The sequence below is a fragment of the Anoplophora glabripennis genome, unplaced genomic scaffold (genome assembly GCF_000390285.2).
Source record: "Anoplophora glabripennis isolate ALB-LARVAE unplaced genomic scaffold, Agla_2.0 scaffold254, whole genome shotgun sequence".
Taxonomy (NCBI): Eukaryota; Metazoa; Arthropoda; class Insecta; order Coleoptera; family Cerambycidae; genus Anoplophora; species Anoplophora glabripennis.
The window spans coordinates 404,875-423,026 of record NW_019416482.1 but is presented as its reverse complement, the minus strand read 5'-3'; the positions used below and the strand labels follow the sequence as shown (position 1 = coordinate 423,026).

The window sequence follows — 18,152 nt, the reverse complement described above, 5'->3', positions numbered from 1 at the left end:
TGAACTCTATTGTATGTTTGTGTTGTGAACATTGTGGAGATTGTGAACGTCATACTTAATATTTACCTCCAAACATTTAATTTTAATTGGCGTTGGCGTTTGGCATTTGACTAACCGCGTTACAAAAATGTCAAACATTATTAAAAACTGAGCGAAGTTCATGTAATAACTGTAGATAATGACAAGGAAAAATATTAAACTGATACCCAGAATTGATAATTGATAAATTATTAGTTTTTAAACTTACCGAGGATAGCATACAGTTGATAAAGTTAAAATGGTAAGAACATTTTGTAATCTTGTAGAATCGTTTGTTCTTTATTCGAATAATTTTTTTGATTCATTTAATTATATTTTACGTAAATAATAATTACTAACTTATTTGTTACATATATAATATAATATAACCAAGTTATTTTATCTTTGCCAATAGAGTAACCGAAAAAGAAAGCCACTTTCGCAGTTAAGTGTAGATGAGGAAGCAAATGCCTCCACATCTCGAAAAAAATCAAGAATTCCAGAGGACGAAGATAATAATAATTCACAGGTAAAAGATTAAATCACAACAATGTAAAATAATTAGCTTTCTGTTGAACAAGAATTGACACGTTCTTTTTCAATTTTCCTTGCATTGTAGTAATTTTTATTGAGATAGGTATTTAAAAAGAACACTTCGGAAGTTTTTCCCCAACGATTGCGAAATTACAGTAATTATTATTTTAGAAAAGAGCGGGTACGATTATGTACATGATCTTAAAAAATTTTATGTGCCATTCTTTGTTGGAAGTAAATTTCACTAATAATATAAGTATCGTCATTGGGAAAAATGGCAGTGGTAAAAGTGCCATTTTAACAGCTCTAGTCGTTGGTTTGGGAGGAAAAGCAAGTCTTACTAATAGAGGCTCAAGCGTAAAAGGTATATGTGTATTTAAATTTGTTATATGACCTACAATGTCTCTATTAATTAGGTTTTGTAAAAGTGGGCAAATCCTCTGGGAGTATAGAAATTGAATTATATAATGAAGGACCTATGGCCTATAGGCCAAATGTTTATGGCAAACGTATTACAATTATTCGTAATTTGTCAGCAAATGGAAGTGGAAGCTACAGAATACGATCAGAAAAAGGTATGTTGAACACGATTTCTTTAAACGGACCTGTCCTTTTTATTATAATTTTTCAGGTGAAATTATTTCTACACAATCTCGTGAAGTTCAGAATATAACTATAAGTCTCAACATTCAAGTTGATAATCCTATATGTATATTAAACCAAGATACGTCTAGAAATTTTTTGAGCAGTAACGATCCTAAAAACAAGTTTACTCTGTTTATGAGAGCAACTAAGCTGGAAACTCTTGAATCTGAATATAAAAAAATTGAAACAAACAAAACTAAATCAATTCAGACTATGACAGAGAAAGAAAATGTAAGCTTATTACAAAATTAAAATGCAAATGTTATATTTTGTATAGAGTTTTAGGAAACTGCAAGATGAAATAAAACGGTTGAAAAGGAAGATCGAGGGTCACAAAACGATTATAAGTCTAAAGGACAAGAAGAGTAATTTACATAGGGAACTGGTTTGGGCCAAAGTCAGAGATTCCGAAGAAGAGCTAGAACAAGTGACATCTAAAGTAAACGATTTAGAAAGAAAATGGAATGAATCAAAGTCGAATTCTGACAAACAAATGGATCGGGTCGCCAAACTTAAAAATAAAATTCTGTACGTTCTGTACTTAGCTTTTCAATAAGTCACAATCATATTATTCATAATTTTTGTTAGGGAATTGGAGCAACAAATACATGAAGTAAAAGATCAGATTCGGGTGCAGACTATGCCTCAAAACGATATCAGACGGCAGCTTGAGGAATTATCGAGAAAGTATAATGACAAGAAGAGAGAAAAACAACAGATTCAAACGACTATCGATGCCAAAGCTAACGACATCAAGTCTTTGGAGGAAGACATCAGTTCTTCAAATGAAAAGCGAGTTAGTAAAATATGTTAATTATTTTATTTTAAACTGTTTCTATTTCAGTATGACCAAAGTCGAGCAGCAAAAGATACAGAGAATGAAACAGCTAGAAGCTTTGCAAAATAAACAGAAGGGCATAGACGATCACTTGGAGACTATTAAGAATGACCTTTTTCAGATAAAAGGCCATTTATCTCAAAAAGAAGAAGAAGAACAAACTCTTCGCCAGGAAATTCAACAAATAGATCACAGAATTGGTAAATGAGAGTTAGTATTAGGAATACACCTTGGATAAATTCGCTTTTTTTAGCTGGCGAGAAAGAGAATTTGAATGCTGTTAAACAAGAATCTGGGAATAATTTACTACTTTACGGGAGGAATATGCCGAGAGTTAAACAAATGATAGAACAGTACAAAGGAAGATTTGAACATGAACCTAGAGGTCCTCTCGGTAAGTCTTCAAACTGTAATTTGATATTTCAGCTCTTAAAGAATTTTTTTTAACTGAAAATACCACTTTTAAAAGAAAACAATCAAACGAATATTTTTTAAACTTTGTTCTGATAAAAACATGAAATTACTATAGTAGGATCATATTCGATGCAAAGTAATAAATCATTGCCTGTCAAGAGATCCAGTGCCATACGCTTTTAAGGGTTTTAGAAATTGAATAATTTCTTTATACATTATGAAGGGACGAAGGGATCAGTTCACATCTGGCACCCTTGTTCTTACAAAAATTCCTTTATTCTCATAAACTATTTGTTTTAAATGTAATTTATTATAAATCCAATTTGTTTTTTAATTTCCACATATGTACTACATTTTACCTCTGTACATGCCACTGTTGTTTACCTACTTGTTTTTGGTATCTGTTTTACGATCAAGCTCGCCAGGTTTGTATTTGACATATAACCGACCACTTCGTACACTCGATGCACCTGGGCGACTACAGCTACTACCAGAACACAGTACATATGCAGCGGTATTTCAGATTTAAGATTCAATTTAATTTTAAATTTGAAATGTTTCATCTTACGCCTCCTAAAAATGATGACACGATTTTCCTTTGATAAAAGACCAACAACTTTTTGCTCTACTTTGCATCGAATGCGATCCTACTATAGTACAATCAAAATACATGTTTTTCTTTTTCTTTAAATATGAAACAATATTATTTTTTAGTTTAATTTTAGTGTTCCTTTCAAGAGAAATGTACATGTCAACTTTTAATTTTTTTTACAATTTTTAAGATTTTCATTCTTTTCATCGATACAGCAAATTGTTTTCAAGATAAACACTTTTAACGATAAAATTGCCATACTACTTTCGATGTATCTGAATAGTAATAAATAAATAAATACATAAAAACAAAAATTTGCCATTACAGCAAAATAAATACATAATATCAAATGCCTTTTGACATGAATTTATTTTGCTGCAGTTCTTGTTTTCAGGTATTCAATACTATTAGAAATGTTGGAAATCAGAAATAATTAATATTTTGATAGTAAAGTGTAGAACCTTTGTGACAAAAAAATTTTGGAAAAATTCACAAAATGAAAGAGAGCCCTGATATATCAAAAAGGGTTACATTTTTTATGTAATCAAGTGATAGATATAGGTGTTTTTTTTATAGATATAGGTGTATTAAAATTTTCATTTTTCATACATTATGTAGTTTTGTAACTGCAAAGCAAATTGTATTCTATGAAATATAAAAAAAATTTGCCCCATTCACAACTTATTCAAACAAATTTGGGAAAAGATGCGGCATTAGAAATGGAGTCAGTATCGTAAAAAAAATGTTTGTAAAATCCTTAGTTTCCGAGAAAAAAATTACTAAGTACAGTGCAACCTTTTTAATCCGAACACACGTTAATCTGGTTACACGCTAATCTGAACGGTCAAATCTGAACGATGACAAGAAAAGATTAGATCGCTTCGCGCGTAGTTGGCAGTCGTTCGCGCCTGTCCGCCCAATGTCAATTTGTTTGCTGATAGCCTGTTGCGTGTCGTGTTTTGTGTAACAATTTTGGAGTTTTTTTGGAAGAAAAATAAAAAATGTGAAAAGCGTTAAATAATACATGTATGTATATGTAACTACATGTTTATGTTTTACCTTATATAAGTTTTATGATATTATTAAGTCTTATATGATTTGTATTCATATTGTTATAATAAAATGTTACATAATATACATATGTACAAATCTTTATAGTATGTTGGATAATCCGAACAATTCGATAATACGAACAATGTCTGGCAATGTGGTGTTCGGATTAAAGAGATTGCACTGTACTTCCAACCATTACATAGCTGGGCAACTGTAGTCTCTAGCGTCATTTGTAATACGCATGGAGACCACGTGGCCTCAGCGGCTTGGAATACTGAAATCCGATTTTACAATTGTCATTGCGATAATGTTTACATTAGTTTTTTTAGTAGTTAGTGTCAAAAATGGCTTACATGTATAGCAACTTGGAGTTGATAGATATCGTTTTAATTTATGGGGAAGCATTTATGTTATGGTGAAGCAAGACAACAATTTTTGCGTCAATTCGTAGAAACTGCGTATGATGGGTCCAAATGTGTTTACATGTTGGTGGACAAAATTTTGAACAGTTGTTGGAACATCAAGTATTGTCAAATTATTTTATAAACCAAAACCATAAATTAATTTTATTAATTAAGAATAACAATAGCGGCAAAAGCAGTTGAATTTGCTGATATAAAATAGGTGCTATAAAATTCTATTTATTCCTTTCCTTGCGATATTCTTTCAAGTTTTTGTCCATGCCGGGCCCACTTTGCGAAGTCAGGTTTTACAGTGGACCAGTTTCCAGTGCCGTGCAGAAGTATATTTTTAAATCATTTTCGAACTGCCCCTTTTGATTTTTTTCTCTACAAAATTGTATTTGTAAGGGCCCCCGTACATCCTAATTTTTATTTTTTTTTGGATAAGTTCTGAATCACCCTGTATATTCCCATTCCGAAATCTCAGGGTCAGCAACCGTCATTTCAATTTATTTAGCAAATTTTTTCATCTTAAAAATTCTCTATGCTAGGATAGAAATCGACTGCGAAAATATATGAGTTCTATACTTCATTACCAAAATATGACTACTTTAATGTTCACCGGCTGCCTCTCCCGGAAATAATATGGTATCTTTATTGTTAAATGTATTTATTTTCAAAACGGTTTGTTGCATTGATAACATACAACAAAGTAAACCTTTTGCACTTAAAGAAAATGCGAGTAATAAAAACGGACACAGGGATTAAGGAAGTATAGTCGTATACATTTTATTTGGGTCGCGACTGAGAGGGCCTGTGCTTCCATATCTGATAAAAATAGCTTCAAATAACTTTTAATCAAAAAAATTCCAAATTTAATGAGAAGCAAATAAGTTAAAACAAAATATTGGTTTTCATCTCTCGCCTTCAAGAGCAAATTTTAGTACAGCATTAGCGTGAATAAAAGAGAATTATATAAGCTAGTGAAGTTATATTTACAAGACTTAATTGGCCAAACCCAAGAGATTGTCTAATATTTCCTGATATCCAGTATTTATTGGCATATTTGCCAATATCGATATTTGTATTCGCATTCATATTTTTCTATTGAAATTTCAATTTTTAGAATGTACAAGGTGCAAAAGAGAATAATTTTTTTTGTTTTGAAATTTTTGAATTTTTTTAAAAATAACATCCGTAGGGTGTCCCAGTTGAAATACTGAATTTATACTGGAATGAAAGAAATTTTTACAATAATGTGTACTTTTATTTAATTGTGTATCTCAATTAATATCAGATATTGTATCATTGGGATTTCTGGCGAAAGTTAACGTCAAACAAAAAAGTATCTAATACAAAAGTTGTAGATCATGCAAAAATCTACAACTTTTGTGGAGAACGATGTGAATCAAAAAAGAAATCGTTCAGAAAAGATGGAACTGCATTTTGATACAAGTAGATAGATATTCACTATTTTATCTAATTATTTCCAATTTGAGGGAAAAAATGTCCTTTTCGATCAGTATCTGGTGAAAACTAAAATTTCAATAAAATTCTTTCATTATTATTGAGGAACAACCCTTTGGAGATCGTTTTTAGAAGTGCAATAAATTCTTTGGGAGCTGATGCATTAAGTAATAAATTTTTTAAGGGTCCTACATAAAATTGAAAGACAAGAAATGGGCAGTGGCGGTAGAAGGTTACCTGGGCACCGGCACCTTGAGTGCCTTTGCAGTTGATAACAACAGGGACAGTAAGCTCTTGAGAGAAATTTTTAATAAAGTATGGTCAGACGGTAGACAACCTCAAATTATAACTTCGAAATTTATATATAGGGTAAGATTTCTGTCCTCACATCACAATAATTCGGATAGTTATTGGCTTCCGCTGTTTTAGAAACATGATGTGTCGAGGAATCTGGTTCGAGCACCTGAAGATTGTGTGTGTCTGTACAATGCTATAGAAATAGACGATGCGGTTGTGTCAAATTGTATCGTTGACAGTTCCTTTCCGGAAAGTATTTTGCTCGTTCCAAACGATCAGAGAGCTCAAGAATTATTGTCTAACAGACAGTATGTACCACAGAACTGTAGCCAGGGGGTTACCATCAAAGGCGATAGGTACTATCCGGACCCGAATTACAGGACATATGGCTCTCAGTACCATCGAGCCAAGTATCTTCAGGTTGATACCAAAGAATATATGCAGTAAGTAGAAATTAATATATAAAATAAAAAATATATTAAAGGTTACATAGTTTGGAAGTAGATTGACCTTCAGAAACAAATCATCAACTTGTTTTCTCAAATTCCGTCGTAAAAGCCGAGTTTTCTTTTAATTTATTTTTTTTATAATTTTCATACCTCGCCGCTGGACAGGCAGCTTAACAATGAAGATACACAAACACAACGTGCTGAAAAACTAATACTTCATATATTACCGAATTAAAGTTGGTTTGTTTTTATATCACGTTATTTTTATTGATTTATATTTTACCTAAATTAGGTCAATATCAAAGATCATTGACTTTTTTGTAATCTCAAACAGCTCGCAATAGTTCCAAGCACATATCTAATTGAAAACAACATGCATTGTTGTCGAAATTTTACGACGAAGACACACAAACACCATACCATCATTACTCTGAAGTAAATAGCTTTATAAGGTGATACACTTCGTTAATACTTCGAATTGGTATTCTGAGGAACACATACTATTGTTCCTAAAAAACTGACCCCCAGTTAAAGTTACCTATTTTTGTGTTTTTAGGCAATTGGAACAAAGTATTGAAACTTTTAAAAGAAAGCGGCAAGCCATAAACAATCAGCTTAACGCCTTTATAAGTGACGTGAGGGAGCAAGTTGCAAAAAAGAACCAGTTGGAAGAAAAAATAAGGAAGATAAATCAAGCCAGGGTTCAAATCAGAAGGCAATTAGAGGAACTGAATTCCTCTGCTGAGCCAGAAGTGCAAAATGTTCAATATTTGGTAAGTATCTGCTGTTAGTAGAGAATAATAGAATTAAGATTAAATTTATTATATTCATATTTCAGGAGCAAGAACTAGAGGAAGTCAAGAAGGTCCTGAACGACAAGAAGGCTTCTTTGGGGCAGGTGTCCGAGGACTTGAAACAAATAAAATTAAAAATCGTGGAAAAGGAGCAAGAAATGAATCAACTGAAGGAGTCTACGAAGGGATTTGAAGATAGAGTTCAAGCCTTACAGGTGATTGATTAATGAGGTTGTTTCGTTTCTTGTTGGCACTTTATTATTATATATTTTTTTTATTGTAGGAGGAAATTCGAGAATATCAAACGAAACAGAAGGAGGTGTCCACCAGTGATGAGTTCGACAAAAGAAAAATTAAGGAATACGAGAGAAGGGTGAACGAGGCTCGTGCAGAAATGGTTCTTAGACAAAATGCCTTAATACGATACGAGGAGGAAGCCACATCCGTAGGAGAACGATTACCAGATTTAAGGTGAAGTATAGATCAATTAATGGCATTCTGTTTAAAACTCGTCTTCTCAAAAACAAAAGGAGACATATTTCTGTAACAAATATTGTTGGACCAGGGCGTACCTGTTGAAATGTCTCACTTTTTGGATGTAAGAGGGGGCAAGCTAATTTTTGCTAGAATACCTTCACTATAACACATAATAAAAGTGTAGATCTATAGATCTGGGCGAGGTCCGGAACATTTTCAAAATTGCAAAAATTTAAAAAATATCTATTTTTTACTTATATCTTGGAACATATGCATTTTGGAAGAATATTGAAAAGGAAAAAAGTTCTAGAATTGAATTTTGCACAATATGCTGTAAGTTAAAAATGTTTAAATTTGTTACCGATGTTGCAATAATTGTTAAAAAAAGACAAAATAATCAAGATTTTTGGATAATTTTTTAAAAACATTATAATTACTCTGAGGGCAATCTAATTTTGTTAAAAAAAACTTTAAAGTATAATAAAACAACACACCAATTTTCATTAAAATCGGTTCGATAGTTTTCGCAAAATAATTTTTTGAAAAACATTTTGAAAAAAATTTTCGAATTTTTCAAAATGTTGCACAGCCTCAAATAAAGCATCTAGATACTTAAAAAATTTTTCAAATAGAAAAAACCGCTCAACCTTTCAAATGGTTTTTGAAAAATTGAAATTGGTTGATTAGGATGGCCACATTAAATTTTTAAAGTTAACACTGTTTTTTTTTTTTATTTTTAAACAATTAGATTACATTTATCAATTTGCAATTTAGTTTTTTTCAAAAATTATAATTTTAAACTTGGAAAAACGCTTCTTTTTTAAAAAAAGTTAAATTCCGTTTATTGGTTCTCGAGATATAAGCGGTCAAAGTTTATCCGCATTTACCGTTAATTTATAACCAATTTAGCAATAATCTTTGATCCAGTGGCTTCATTTCTCCGAGTTCTAAGCTGGAAAAAATGTTCATATCCATAAGTTATCGACAACATAGATAAATCATCGGAAAAGCTGTCACCCGCACGCGCGAAAAGTGACTCAAACACGAAAAGTTGGGGGGGGATTTCGCTCCGAGACTGAATTCGGAGGTTCAAAATGCGAAGGTACGAAAAAAATTGCATTATCTCGGCTTCTAATGGACCAATTCCGATCTTTTTTTTTAATCCGATGTCTCGCGAGCCAAGGAATTCGAATATGGTAATGCTAACTTTCTAATTTGTACATATTTTGTTATAAATAAAGTTTATTATTTATGCATTAAATACACTGCATATTTTACCCTATGCTATTGCACTTTTTCAATTAAAAAATTTGTTTACGTTTATATTTCAACACCCTGAATATGAATATATTTAGTTATAATTATTATTAATTACAATTATTTAAATAATTTTTGTTTATACAAATTATTATTTTTTTTATTTGGATATTAATTTTTTTGTTAAATACAGATAAAATTAAGAAAAAATAGTACTTTTAAAGTATAATTTTTGAAAAAAACTAAATTGCAAATTGATGAATGTAATCTAATTGTTTAAAAATAAAAAAAAGGAGTGTTAACTTTCTAAATTTATTGTAACCGTCCTAATCAACCGATTTCAATTTTTCAAAAACCATTTGAAAGGTTGAGCGGTCTTTTCCATGTGAACAAATTTTCAAGTATCTAGATGTTTTATTTGAGGTTGTGCAACATTTTGAATACTTATTCGAAAAAAATTTTTGAAAATTTTTTTCAAAAAATTATTTTGCGAAAACTATCAAACCGATTTTAATGAAATTTGGTGTTTTGTTTTATTATATTCTAAAGTTTTTTTTACCAAAATTAGAATGCTCTTGGATATTAATATTTTTAAAAATTATCCAAAAAACTTGATTATTTTGCTTTTTTTTCATCAATTATTGCTATTTTGCAACATCGGTAATAAATTTAAACATTTTTAACTTACAATATATTGTGCAAAATTCAATTCTAAAACTTTTTCCCTCTTCAATATTCTTCCAAAATGCATAGATTCCAAGATATAAGTAAAAAACTCAGATAAAATAGGTATTTTAAAAAATTTTTTAAACATTTTTGCAATTTTGAAAATGTTCCGATCCGCGCCCAGCTCTAGGGATCTACACTTTTATTATGTGAGTTGTATTGAAGGTAATCCAGAAAAAATTGCTTTTTTTTTTCTTTATTCAATTCTCGACCAATTTTTCGTATTTTTTTTTATCTAGTTGGAAGTTTTAAACGGAATATGTCGAGTCAAATGATGATTTTAATGGCATACATTTTTTTAGGACTGTGGTAGACATAACAAACGACATAAACCAGATCAAGCACAAGATACAGAGAATAGAAACAGATTCTGAAAACGCTACCGAGGTTATGGACCGATATAACGAGTTGTCGGCAAAGTACACCCAGTCCAAGGATATAATGCAGAGTCTACACAAGGATGTTCAGGAACTGATCACCGCAATGGAGAGACGGAACAGACATTACAAACTGACGGAGAATCATTTCATCGACATAATTAAACATTCATTCAGAAAAATATTAGAAGCCAGACAGTTTGAAGTAAGTGATAATAAAAACAATTCGTTAGAAGATTTGCTGAAAAATCACGTTTTTCTTTTTGTTTTGCAGGGCACAATAGAGATCAACATGCGTGAGAAGAAATTGGAGCTAATCGTGATACCTCAGCACGGTTCACAGGGGCTTACCACCACTTCCAACTTATCCGGGGGCGAACGGTCATTTTCCACGGTGGCGTTTTTGTATTCGCTGTGGCACTGCATGGAATTCCCCTTTTATTTCCTGGATGAATTTGATGTTTATATGGTAACGTCATTAAAACGAGAACGTCCGAAGTTTTCTAAATGAAATATTTTTTAGGATAAGTTGAACCGTACGAAGGTCATAGATATTCTACTTCATCACGCCAAGTCCAAGCCGGAGTTGCAGTTCGTGTTCCTCACACCTCAAGACGTTTCCTTTATTAATAAAGACGTTTCCATATTGAGGTATTTTTTCAAACTTCAATTATTTTCTGTTTATTTCACTGTTTTCGTTTCTGTTTTCAGGTTACAGGACCCCGAGCGGTTTAACATGTAGAGTTTGCATTTGCGTGATATTTCCTTCAGAATCAGAAATAATATATTTTTGTAACTTTATTACGGAAATACTTTTATATGGTAGTATAGCTGTTATTATAGTCTACTTGTTTTTTCTTATGGTTTTATTGAACCGAGACTCCTATATTTATGCTTCCTAAATATTTAGTGCGTAGTAAAATACGTAGGTATTGTTTAATGAAAATTAAAGTGCTTTTATTTTATAATGAAGCGTGCGACTCTTGCCATTTTTTTTATAGCGTTAAGGGCCGATTTCCAATGAAATTTACCAGATAAAGAATTAAAATAGGGGTGGCTGACTCAGGAATCTCCAAAAGTGTTACACTTATGCAAAGTAAAAAATATTCAACTTTTTCAAACAAATCTAAAAATATGTGATGCACAATTTATCCAAAAAAATTTGGGAAGAGATGCGTCATGAAAAATGGAATCAATATTGTAAAAACAATGTAAAATCCTTATAGTTTCAGAGAAAAAATTGATTGAAGTTGTAGTATTTTCAACCCTTACATTGTTGGGCTACTAAAGTATCTAGCTTCATTAGCGTTGTGCGCTGTGCACAATGCGCTCCCTCTCTCTCCCTCCACATGGCCCCAGGAGATTCCAAATACTGAAATCTAATTTTTGCGATAGTGTTTACATTAATTTTTCAAGTTTCAAAAATGGTTTACATGTATAGCAACTCGGAGTTGATGGATATCGTTTTAATTTATGGTGAAGCAATGCAACATTTGTGTTATGGTGAAGCAAGACAACATTTGTATTAGTAGACCCTAGGTAAGATAGCCCAAATGTGTTTACACGTCGGTGGACAAAATTTTGAACTGTTGTAACATCAGGTATGTGGTATGTCAAATTATTTTATTAACTAAAACCACAAATTAATTTTATTAATTAATAATAATAATAACGGCAAAAGCAGTTGAATTTTCTAATATAAAATAAGTGCTATAAAATTCTATTTATTTCTTTCCTTGCGAAATTCGTTCAAGTTTTTGTCCGTTTTTATCACACTGTGCCGCCATGCCATGCCGCATGCTGGTCACATTGGGCAAGGTCAGGTTTTACAGTGGACCAGTTTCCAGTGCCGTGCAGAAGTGTATTTTTAAATAATTTTCGAACTGTCCTTTTTGATTTTTTCTTTACAAAATTGTTTGTAAGTCCCCTGTACATCCTAATTTTTTTTTTGTATAAGTTCTCAATCACCCTGTATAGTTTATGCAATGTAAATAATATTCAATTTTTTCACACAAATCTAAAAATATCTGCTTTATACAGGCTGATACACAAACTTATCCAAAAAAATTTGGAATGAAAAATGGAATCAACATTGTAAAAAAAATGTTTGTAAAATCCTTATAGTTTCCGAGAAAAAAATAAATTATTGAAATTGTAGTATTTTCAACACTTACATCGTCGGGCTACTATAGTATCTAGCTTCATTCACGTTGTGCGCTCTCGCTCCACATGGCCCCAGGTGATTCCAATTACTGAAATCCGATTTAAAACGATTTTCGGATAGTGTTTACATTAATTTTTTCAAGTTTCAAAAATGGCTTACGTGTATAGCAACTTGGAGTTGATGGATATCGTTTTAATTTATGGTGAAGCAAGACCACATTTGTGTTAGATCGTAGAAACTGAGTAAGATGGGCTCAAATTTTTAACAGTTGTAACATCAGGTATGTCAAATTATTTTATTAAAATTTAATTGAAACCACAAATTAATGTTATTAATTAATAATAATAATGGCAAAATCAGTTGAATTTGCTGATACAAAATAGGTGTTATAAAATATTATTTATTTCTTTCCTTGGGAATAAAATTCTTTCAATTTTTTGTCAGTTTTTTGCCACCGTGAGGGTCGCTGACTGCATGCTTTGCCTTGCGCAAGGTCAAGCCTTATCGTGGACCAGTCTTCAGTGCCCTACAGAAGTGTATTTTTAAATCATTTTCGAACTGACCTTTTTATTTTTTTTTTTTGCAAAATTGTACATTTAAATATTTTTTTTTGATAAGTTCTGAATCATCCTGTATATTTTGCCATATGGGAAAAAATTTAAAAATTAATTATAAAAACCCTTACACCAAAAATGTCTGATTCAAAGGTTATTTTTATTAAACTATTATCGCTTAACGAAAGACACGAATTAAACTCAAACTAATTAAAAAAGAAACGTCATTATAAGTTTTTATTAACTGAAAAAATATTGATTTTTGGTTTGGCAAAAATAAAATAAAAATAACCAACGACTAATTTTAAATTTTTTCATAGGTGATAAAGTATCCAATAAACAGAAAAATAAAGTCTGAAGGTGTTTGCCGTAACTTGGTAAAAAATTGGTTTCAAAATTTACTGAATTTGGAAAACCTCAGATGTTTTATTCTGCCGAGTTTTTTGAGAATTTGATCAGTTCATTTGATTGATTTATAGTTATTGATTAATTTTCAAATCAATTTTGATTTCAAAATCGAATAAAAAATAATTGGAAAATTTTTTGTTCCGCAGAAAATATGGAAAGGAATTTTTTTTTCCAAATATTGTTTTAAATAAATTGTAATCTGCCATTGCCATACAGGGTGTCCCGAAATTAATGCAACAAAATTTGGTCACGGATTCTTAAGACAAATTTAGAGGACCCGTATTTTTTATTTTTACCAAGTGGCCCTCTTTCGGAGTTACAGCCCTCTGAAATCCGCCCTAAGAATAGTCTTTTTTTTATATCTCAGAATCCTGTTGTACGAGAATCACTAAATTTGGTATACAGAAGTAAAAATTGATCGCATATTTAAATTTCTAAAAAATTGTTAGTCCACTAGGAAGCCTTTAAATTGAGAAACTTTCTTGTCATTTGATACTTTTTTTGTAAAACGCAATGTTTTCGAGAAAAATGTCAAAATGTGATCGAATACATATTGTGATTTGCCATTTTTCTCAAAAATATTGTTTTACAAAAAAAAAATCAAGAGAAAAAAGGTTCTAAATTCACTGGTTTTCTAGCAAATTAATATTTTTTAAGAAATTCAAATATGCGACCAAATTTTTTTGATTCCAAAGGCAAGGGGACCCATGAAGAAGTGTCTTAACTCTTTCAGTCTCAGTGGTGCATAAAATGTACCACCGTTTTTTATTCCTCCAGGTGTTGGTGGTACATATTTTGTACCAGAATTTTTTAAGTACTTACATTTAAAAATTATTTAACAATCATTTCCCTTCAGCCATAGTTTTACAGACCCTGTACCACCCCCCCCCCCCCCCCCNTGCTTTAAATTATAAAACTTCATAATAGACCTTTTATTATATATTTTTATAAAGGACAATCTTATAGTGATGCATTAGCCGAAAAAAGTATTTTAAAATTGAAGGGAATTGTTACAGAATATATCTGTAATAATAATTATTGTTACATTGTAGCAGCAGCAGATTCCATATGTCATAAAATCCCTGTGTACCAAATTTGGTGATTCTCGTACCACATTGTTGAGATATAAAAAAAATTATTCTTAGAGGCAGATTTCAGGGAGCTGTAACTCCTAAAGAGGGGGCCACTTGACATAAATTTGTCTTAAGAATCTATCACCAAATTTTGTTGCATTATTTTCGGGTCACCCTGTATAAATTTTTAATTATCTGAGAAATAACTCGTAGAAAAATTAAAATGTTTTCTCAACTGATTTTTTTTGCTCTTTTAATCGTTACAATGTATTTAAAATTGATTGAACAAAAAATTGCTATATAATTCTGTTTTGGATTAAATTAGTTTTTAAAAATTAAAAATAACTTGAAAATGACAAAATAATCAAAAAACTTTTCTTTAAAATAATTATTACATATTATAAAAAATCTGGTTATATATCATTTAATATCACTGTATCTCAAATTTCATCAATTTATAAAGCAGAATAATTTTTTTATACAAAGTTAAATGTAAATTTCTATTTCAACGTAATAATTTGCGAGGCCTTGGAAATGCCTGAAGATAAAATACTAGCCAATTATTAACATGTCACATAGTATGTTTAAGAAAATTGTAAAAATTTTAGGGATTGCCTAAAATTTTTACTTATAAGCAGACTTTATTATTTACCAATTATAATCAGCCAATTTTTATAAACATATGTGAATATTTTGTGGAACGATTCACTAGCTTAAAAGTTTTTGTTAGTTTAAAGCTAAATATTAGTACTGACTAATTAGTTCCCATTTTTGTGCATGTTGTTTATGATTAACACAACGAAGCCTATGGACATATGCTCCAGTATAAAATTTTAAAATATATTATCTTTAAAGCGAAGATGTTAAAAGAAATTAAATAAAACTTGTTGCTTTTGACGTGACCCAAAAAAATTCTAAATACGTGTTGTTGATTGTATGTATAACTGTTATCTGTATTTTCTTGTAAATTTTTCCAATACAAAAGTTATGTGAACCACTAATATCACCACTTTGTATTTTGGGGGTATGCAGCCATATTTCATATGTAAAGTTTCCCACACATCGCATATAAAGTTTGATTTGACAAGAATTCAGTTGTTTTAATTATCCTAGTAGCTGTAAACCAAACATACTGTTATAAAATATCATACATGTTTAGTAAGCAAACGTTGCCTCAGAAGATATTGAGCAATATACACACTATAAACTATAAACTTTAAATTATGGTTCCAGTTACACATTTTTTGACACATTGATTTAGTACCAAGACACGTGTGCTTGACGACAGACTGTACTTTGAATTTCTATACCGCCAGTGCTCAGTGGGAAATATTTTAGATCACAGGTACAAAATTATCTTCGGATCGTATAATGGCTCAAATTCAAACTCAAGGAATTCAACAGTTGTTAGCTGCCGAAAAACGTGCGGCTGATAAAGTTAATGCATCAAGAAGGCGTTAGTATTTCCCTTTGTGAAGTTTATTAACCAATTAATTCTATCAATTTTTAATTTCCGTAGGTAAAGCAAAGAAACTGAGGCAAGCTAAAGAAGAGGCGGAGGAGGAAATCGAGAAATTTCGTAAGGAGCGTGACCAACAATTTCATGATTACGTGGACGAACATGTAGGTACCCGGGGTAGTATTGAAAAGCAAATTGAAATTGACACTAATCAAAAAATCGATGAACTGAACAGGGCTGCCCATACACGAACGGATGAGGTAAGTTTTTGAGAGGTTTAATAATCGCTTATATTAAAGACTAAGGTATTTCATCCACTTTTTTTAATGGTAGGTGGTGAAGGGTGTACTCGATATAGTTCAGGAAATTAAGCCCATTATCCATAAGAACTTCCGCAACGCAGCTTAAAAACAAAAATTGTGCTATAGATTTGAGAAGTTACCACGATGTTGAGTCTAAAAAACTTCATTTAGAAAGCTAAATTTAAACTGGTGTTAATTTAATGTAAAAAATATTCCAGAATTCTTTAATATTTCATATAAATATACATGTTAATAAAACTAAAAGTACCTACCTATTTGTTTTATTCTAAATATAAATCCATATATGTCACAAGAATGACATGTATATTGGCTTAAAATTGGTCTTCCATATACAATATTCTTACTATAACTAAAAATGAGGCCAGTGCTTAGAATTTACTCATTAAATTTATATAAATTTAAAACCTGTACAGGGTGATTCACTATATTTTGACCCCCCCCGCCCCATTAACTTTTTTGTTTTTAGTTATAAAAAAATGAAATACAAGTTGCACGATTTTTTTATGAATTTTTCAAAAATGATAGAAAAACAAGTGAAGTTCAAACAAAATGGCCGCGGATGTTAACTTTGTTAACATCACTGTATTTTTACATATTTGGATAGAACATTCTCTGTCGAGCATAGTCATATAGGGTTTGTTGGGTCCATCTCTAACAATAAGCGAGATACTATTAAAAAATGAAAAGATAGTTTTTTTATTTAGAAAATAAGATATCTTCTAATTAATTGTTAGACCTCTTTCAGACATTTCTGCCTTTTTTCCAATTACGTAAGGATTTACATATTTAGTTGTAATATATTTTGACATATCGGACATTGATATGGTCCAAAATGCGTGTGACTTTTGTATTTTACATTTTTTTATAACTCTTAAAACAAAACAAGAGTTGGGGGTCAAAATATAGTGAATCACCCTGTACATATGTACAGATTTAATAATGGTCTACCTATTTTCCACTGTGTGTACGTTTAAATGGTGTAAAATATGCGTTATCTGTATAGCAATAAACTACATAAACATTCATGTGCAAACAATTTGGAACAAATAAATAGCTAGGTTCCAATCTGATATATATTTTTAATATGACCTTGAACGAGTCGACCACATTTAAAAGGAATATATTCGTCTGTCCTGTGGCTCTATGGGTGCAGCGCATAGACAAACGAATAAATATTCGTTTGTCTGTGGTACAGCCACAGCTTAAGGCCAATTCCCACATAGCAGCGCGGCAGCAGCGCTTCATAGCGTCGTTGCGATGCAAAAACTTGGTAGGCATTCCCACTTAGCAGTGCAGCACCAGCGCAGCGGTTAATATTTTAGAAGAGTAGTGTTCCGACTATCTAATAGAACGAACGTATTTTATTTTCAAAATGTCGAGTTCCTCGTCTAGTGATATCCTAGATATATAATTTATTAATATTGCCTTAATCCTACTTAGAAATGTAGAGTTTTGTCAGTAATTTTATATTACTCTAACAAAATCAAACTACCTGCATTTACTAACTACATATAATTAGTGATTACAAAGTCCAACAGTCACCGCGAAACGTCTGGTACCTCTCCCATAGCCAAATAGTGAGCGATATGTATCGAGATTTGTCGAAAACACAGCAGTGTTTGCTGCTTCCTAATGTCCACTTGGCAGCGCGACGAAGGTCAGAGCAGCAAGGAACGCTCTCAGAGGCGTTGAATTTTGACGCGCTGCGCTGCTGCCGCGCTGTGCTGCTTATGTGGGAACTGTTCCATTTAAAAATATGGATATTTTTAGGAGCAGCATTTGCAGCGACGCGCCGCGCTGCTGCGGCGCTGCTATGTGGGAATTGGCCTTAA

At 31.4% G+C, this 18,152-nt stretch overlaps 2 protein-coding genes across 2 annotated transcripts; both read left to right on the top strand.

The window, feature by feature from the left end:
* The first annotated feature begins 75 nt into the window (after positions 1–75).
* On the top strand, positions 76–11,196 carry LOC108908144 (structural maintenance of chromosomes protein 6). Its single transcript, XM_018712079.1, has 18 exons — positions 76–280; positions 434–547; positions 724–916; positions 969–1,127; positions 1,184–1,428; positions 1,475–1,725; positions 1,786–1,989; positions 2,042–2,235; positions 2,289–2,429; positions 6,147–6,331; positions 6,392–6,702; positions 7,265–7,481; positions 7,547–7,717; positions 7,786–7,973; positions 10,265–10,544; positions 10,614–10,808; positions 10,863–10,990; positions 11,051–11,196. Exons 1-18 carry the CDS (start codon positions 278–280, stop codon positions 11,079–11,081), a joined length of 3,210 nt encoding a protein of 1,069 aa, XP_018567595.1. The 5' UTR covers positions 76–277; the 3' UTR covers positions 11,082–11,196.
* Positions 11,197–15,842: 4,646 nt separating this feature from the next.
* Positions 15,843–16,561, top strand: LOC108908130 (V-type proton ATPase subunit G-like). The gene is made up of 3 exons (XM_018712057.1): positions 15,843–15,994; positions 16,058–16,257; positions 16,331–16,561. Exons 1-3 carry the CDS (start codon positions 15,910–15,912, stop codon positions 16,403–16,405), a joined length of 360 nt encoding a protein of 119 aa, XP_018567573.1. The 5' UTR covers positions 15,843–15,909; the 3' UTR covers positions 16,406–16,561.
* The last annotated feature ends 1,591 nt before the right edge of the window (positions 16,562–18,152 follow it).

What these genes read in the sequence shown, in the direction of transcription:
- LOC108908130 (XM_018712057.1), top strand. Translation starts at nt 15,910, where the DNA reads ATGGCTCAAATTCAAACTCAAGGAATTCAACAGTTGTTAGCTGCCGAA. An exon ending in AGTTAATGCATCAAGAAGGC is followed by an intron (nt 15,995 to 16,057) that starts GTTAGTATTTCC and finishes TAATTTCCGTAG; the next exon opens with GTAAAGCAAAGAAACTGAGG. An exon ending in CCCATACACGAACGGATGAG is followed by an intron (nt 16,258 to 16,330) that starts GTAAGTTTTTGA and finishes TTTTAATGGTAG; the next exon opens with GTGGTGAAGGGTGTACTCGA.
- LOC108908144 (XM_018712079.1), top strand. An exon ending in AAGATAATAATAATTCACAG is followed by an intron (nt 548 to 723) that starts GTAAAAGATTAA and finishes TTATTATTTTAG; the next exon opens with AAAAGAGCGGGTACGATTAT. An exon ending in AAAGACGTTTCCATATTGAG is followed by an intron (nt 10,991 to 11,050) that starts GTATTTTTTCAA and finishes TTCTGTTTTCAG; the next exon opens with GTTACAGGACCCCGAGCGGT.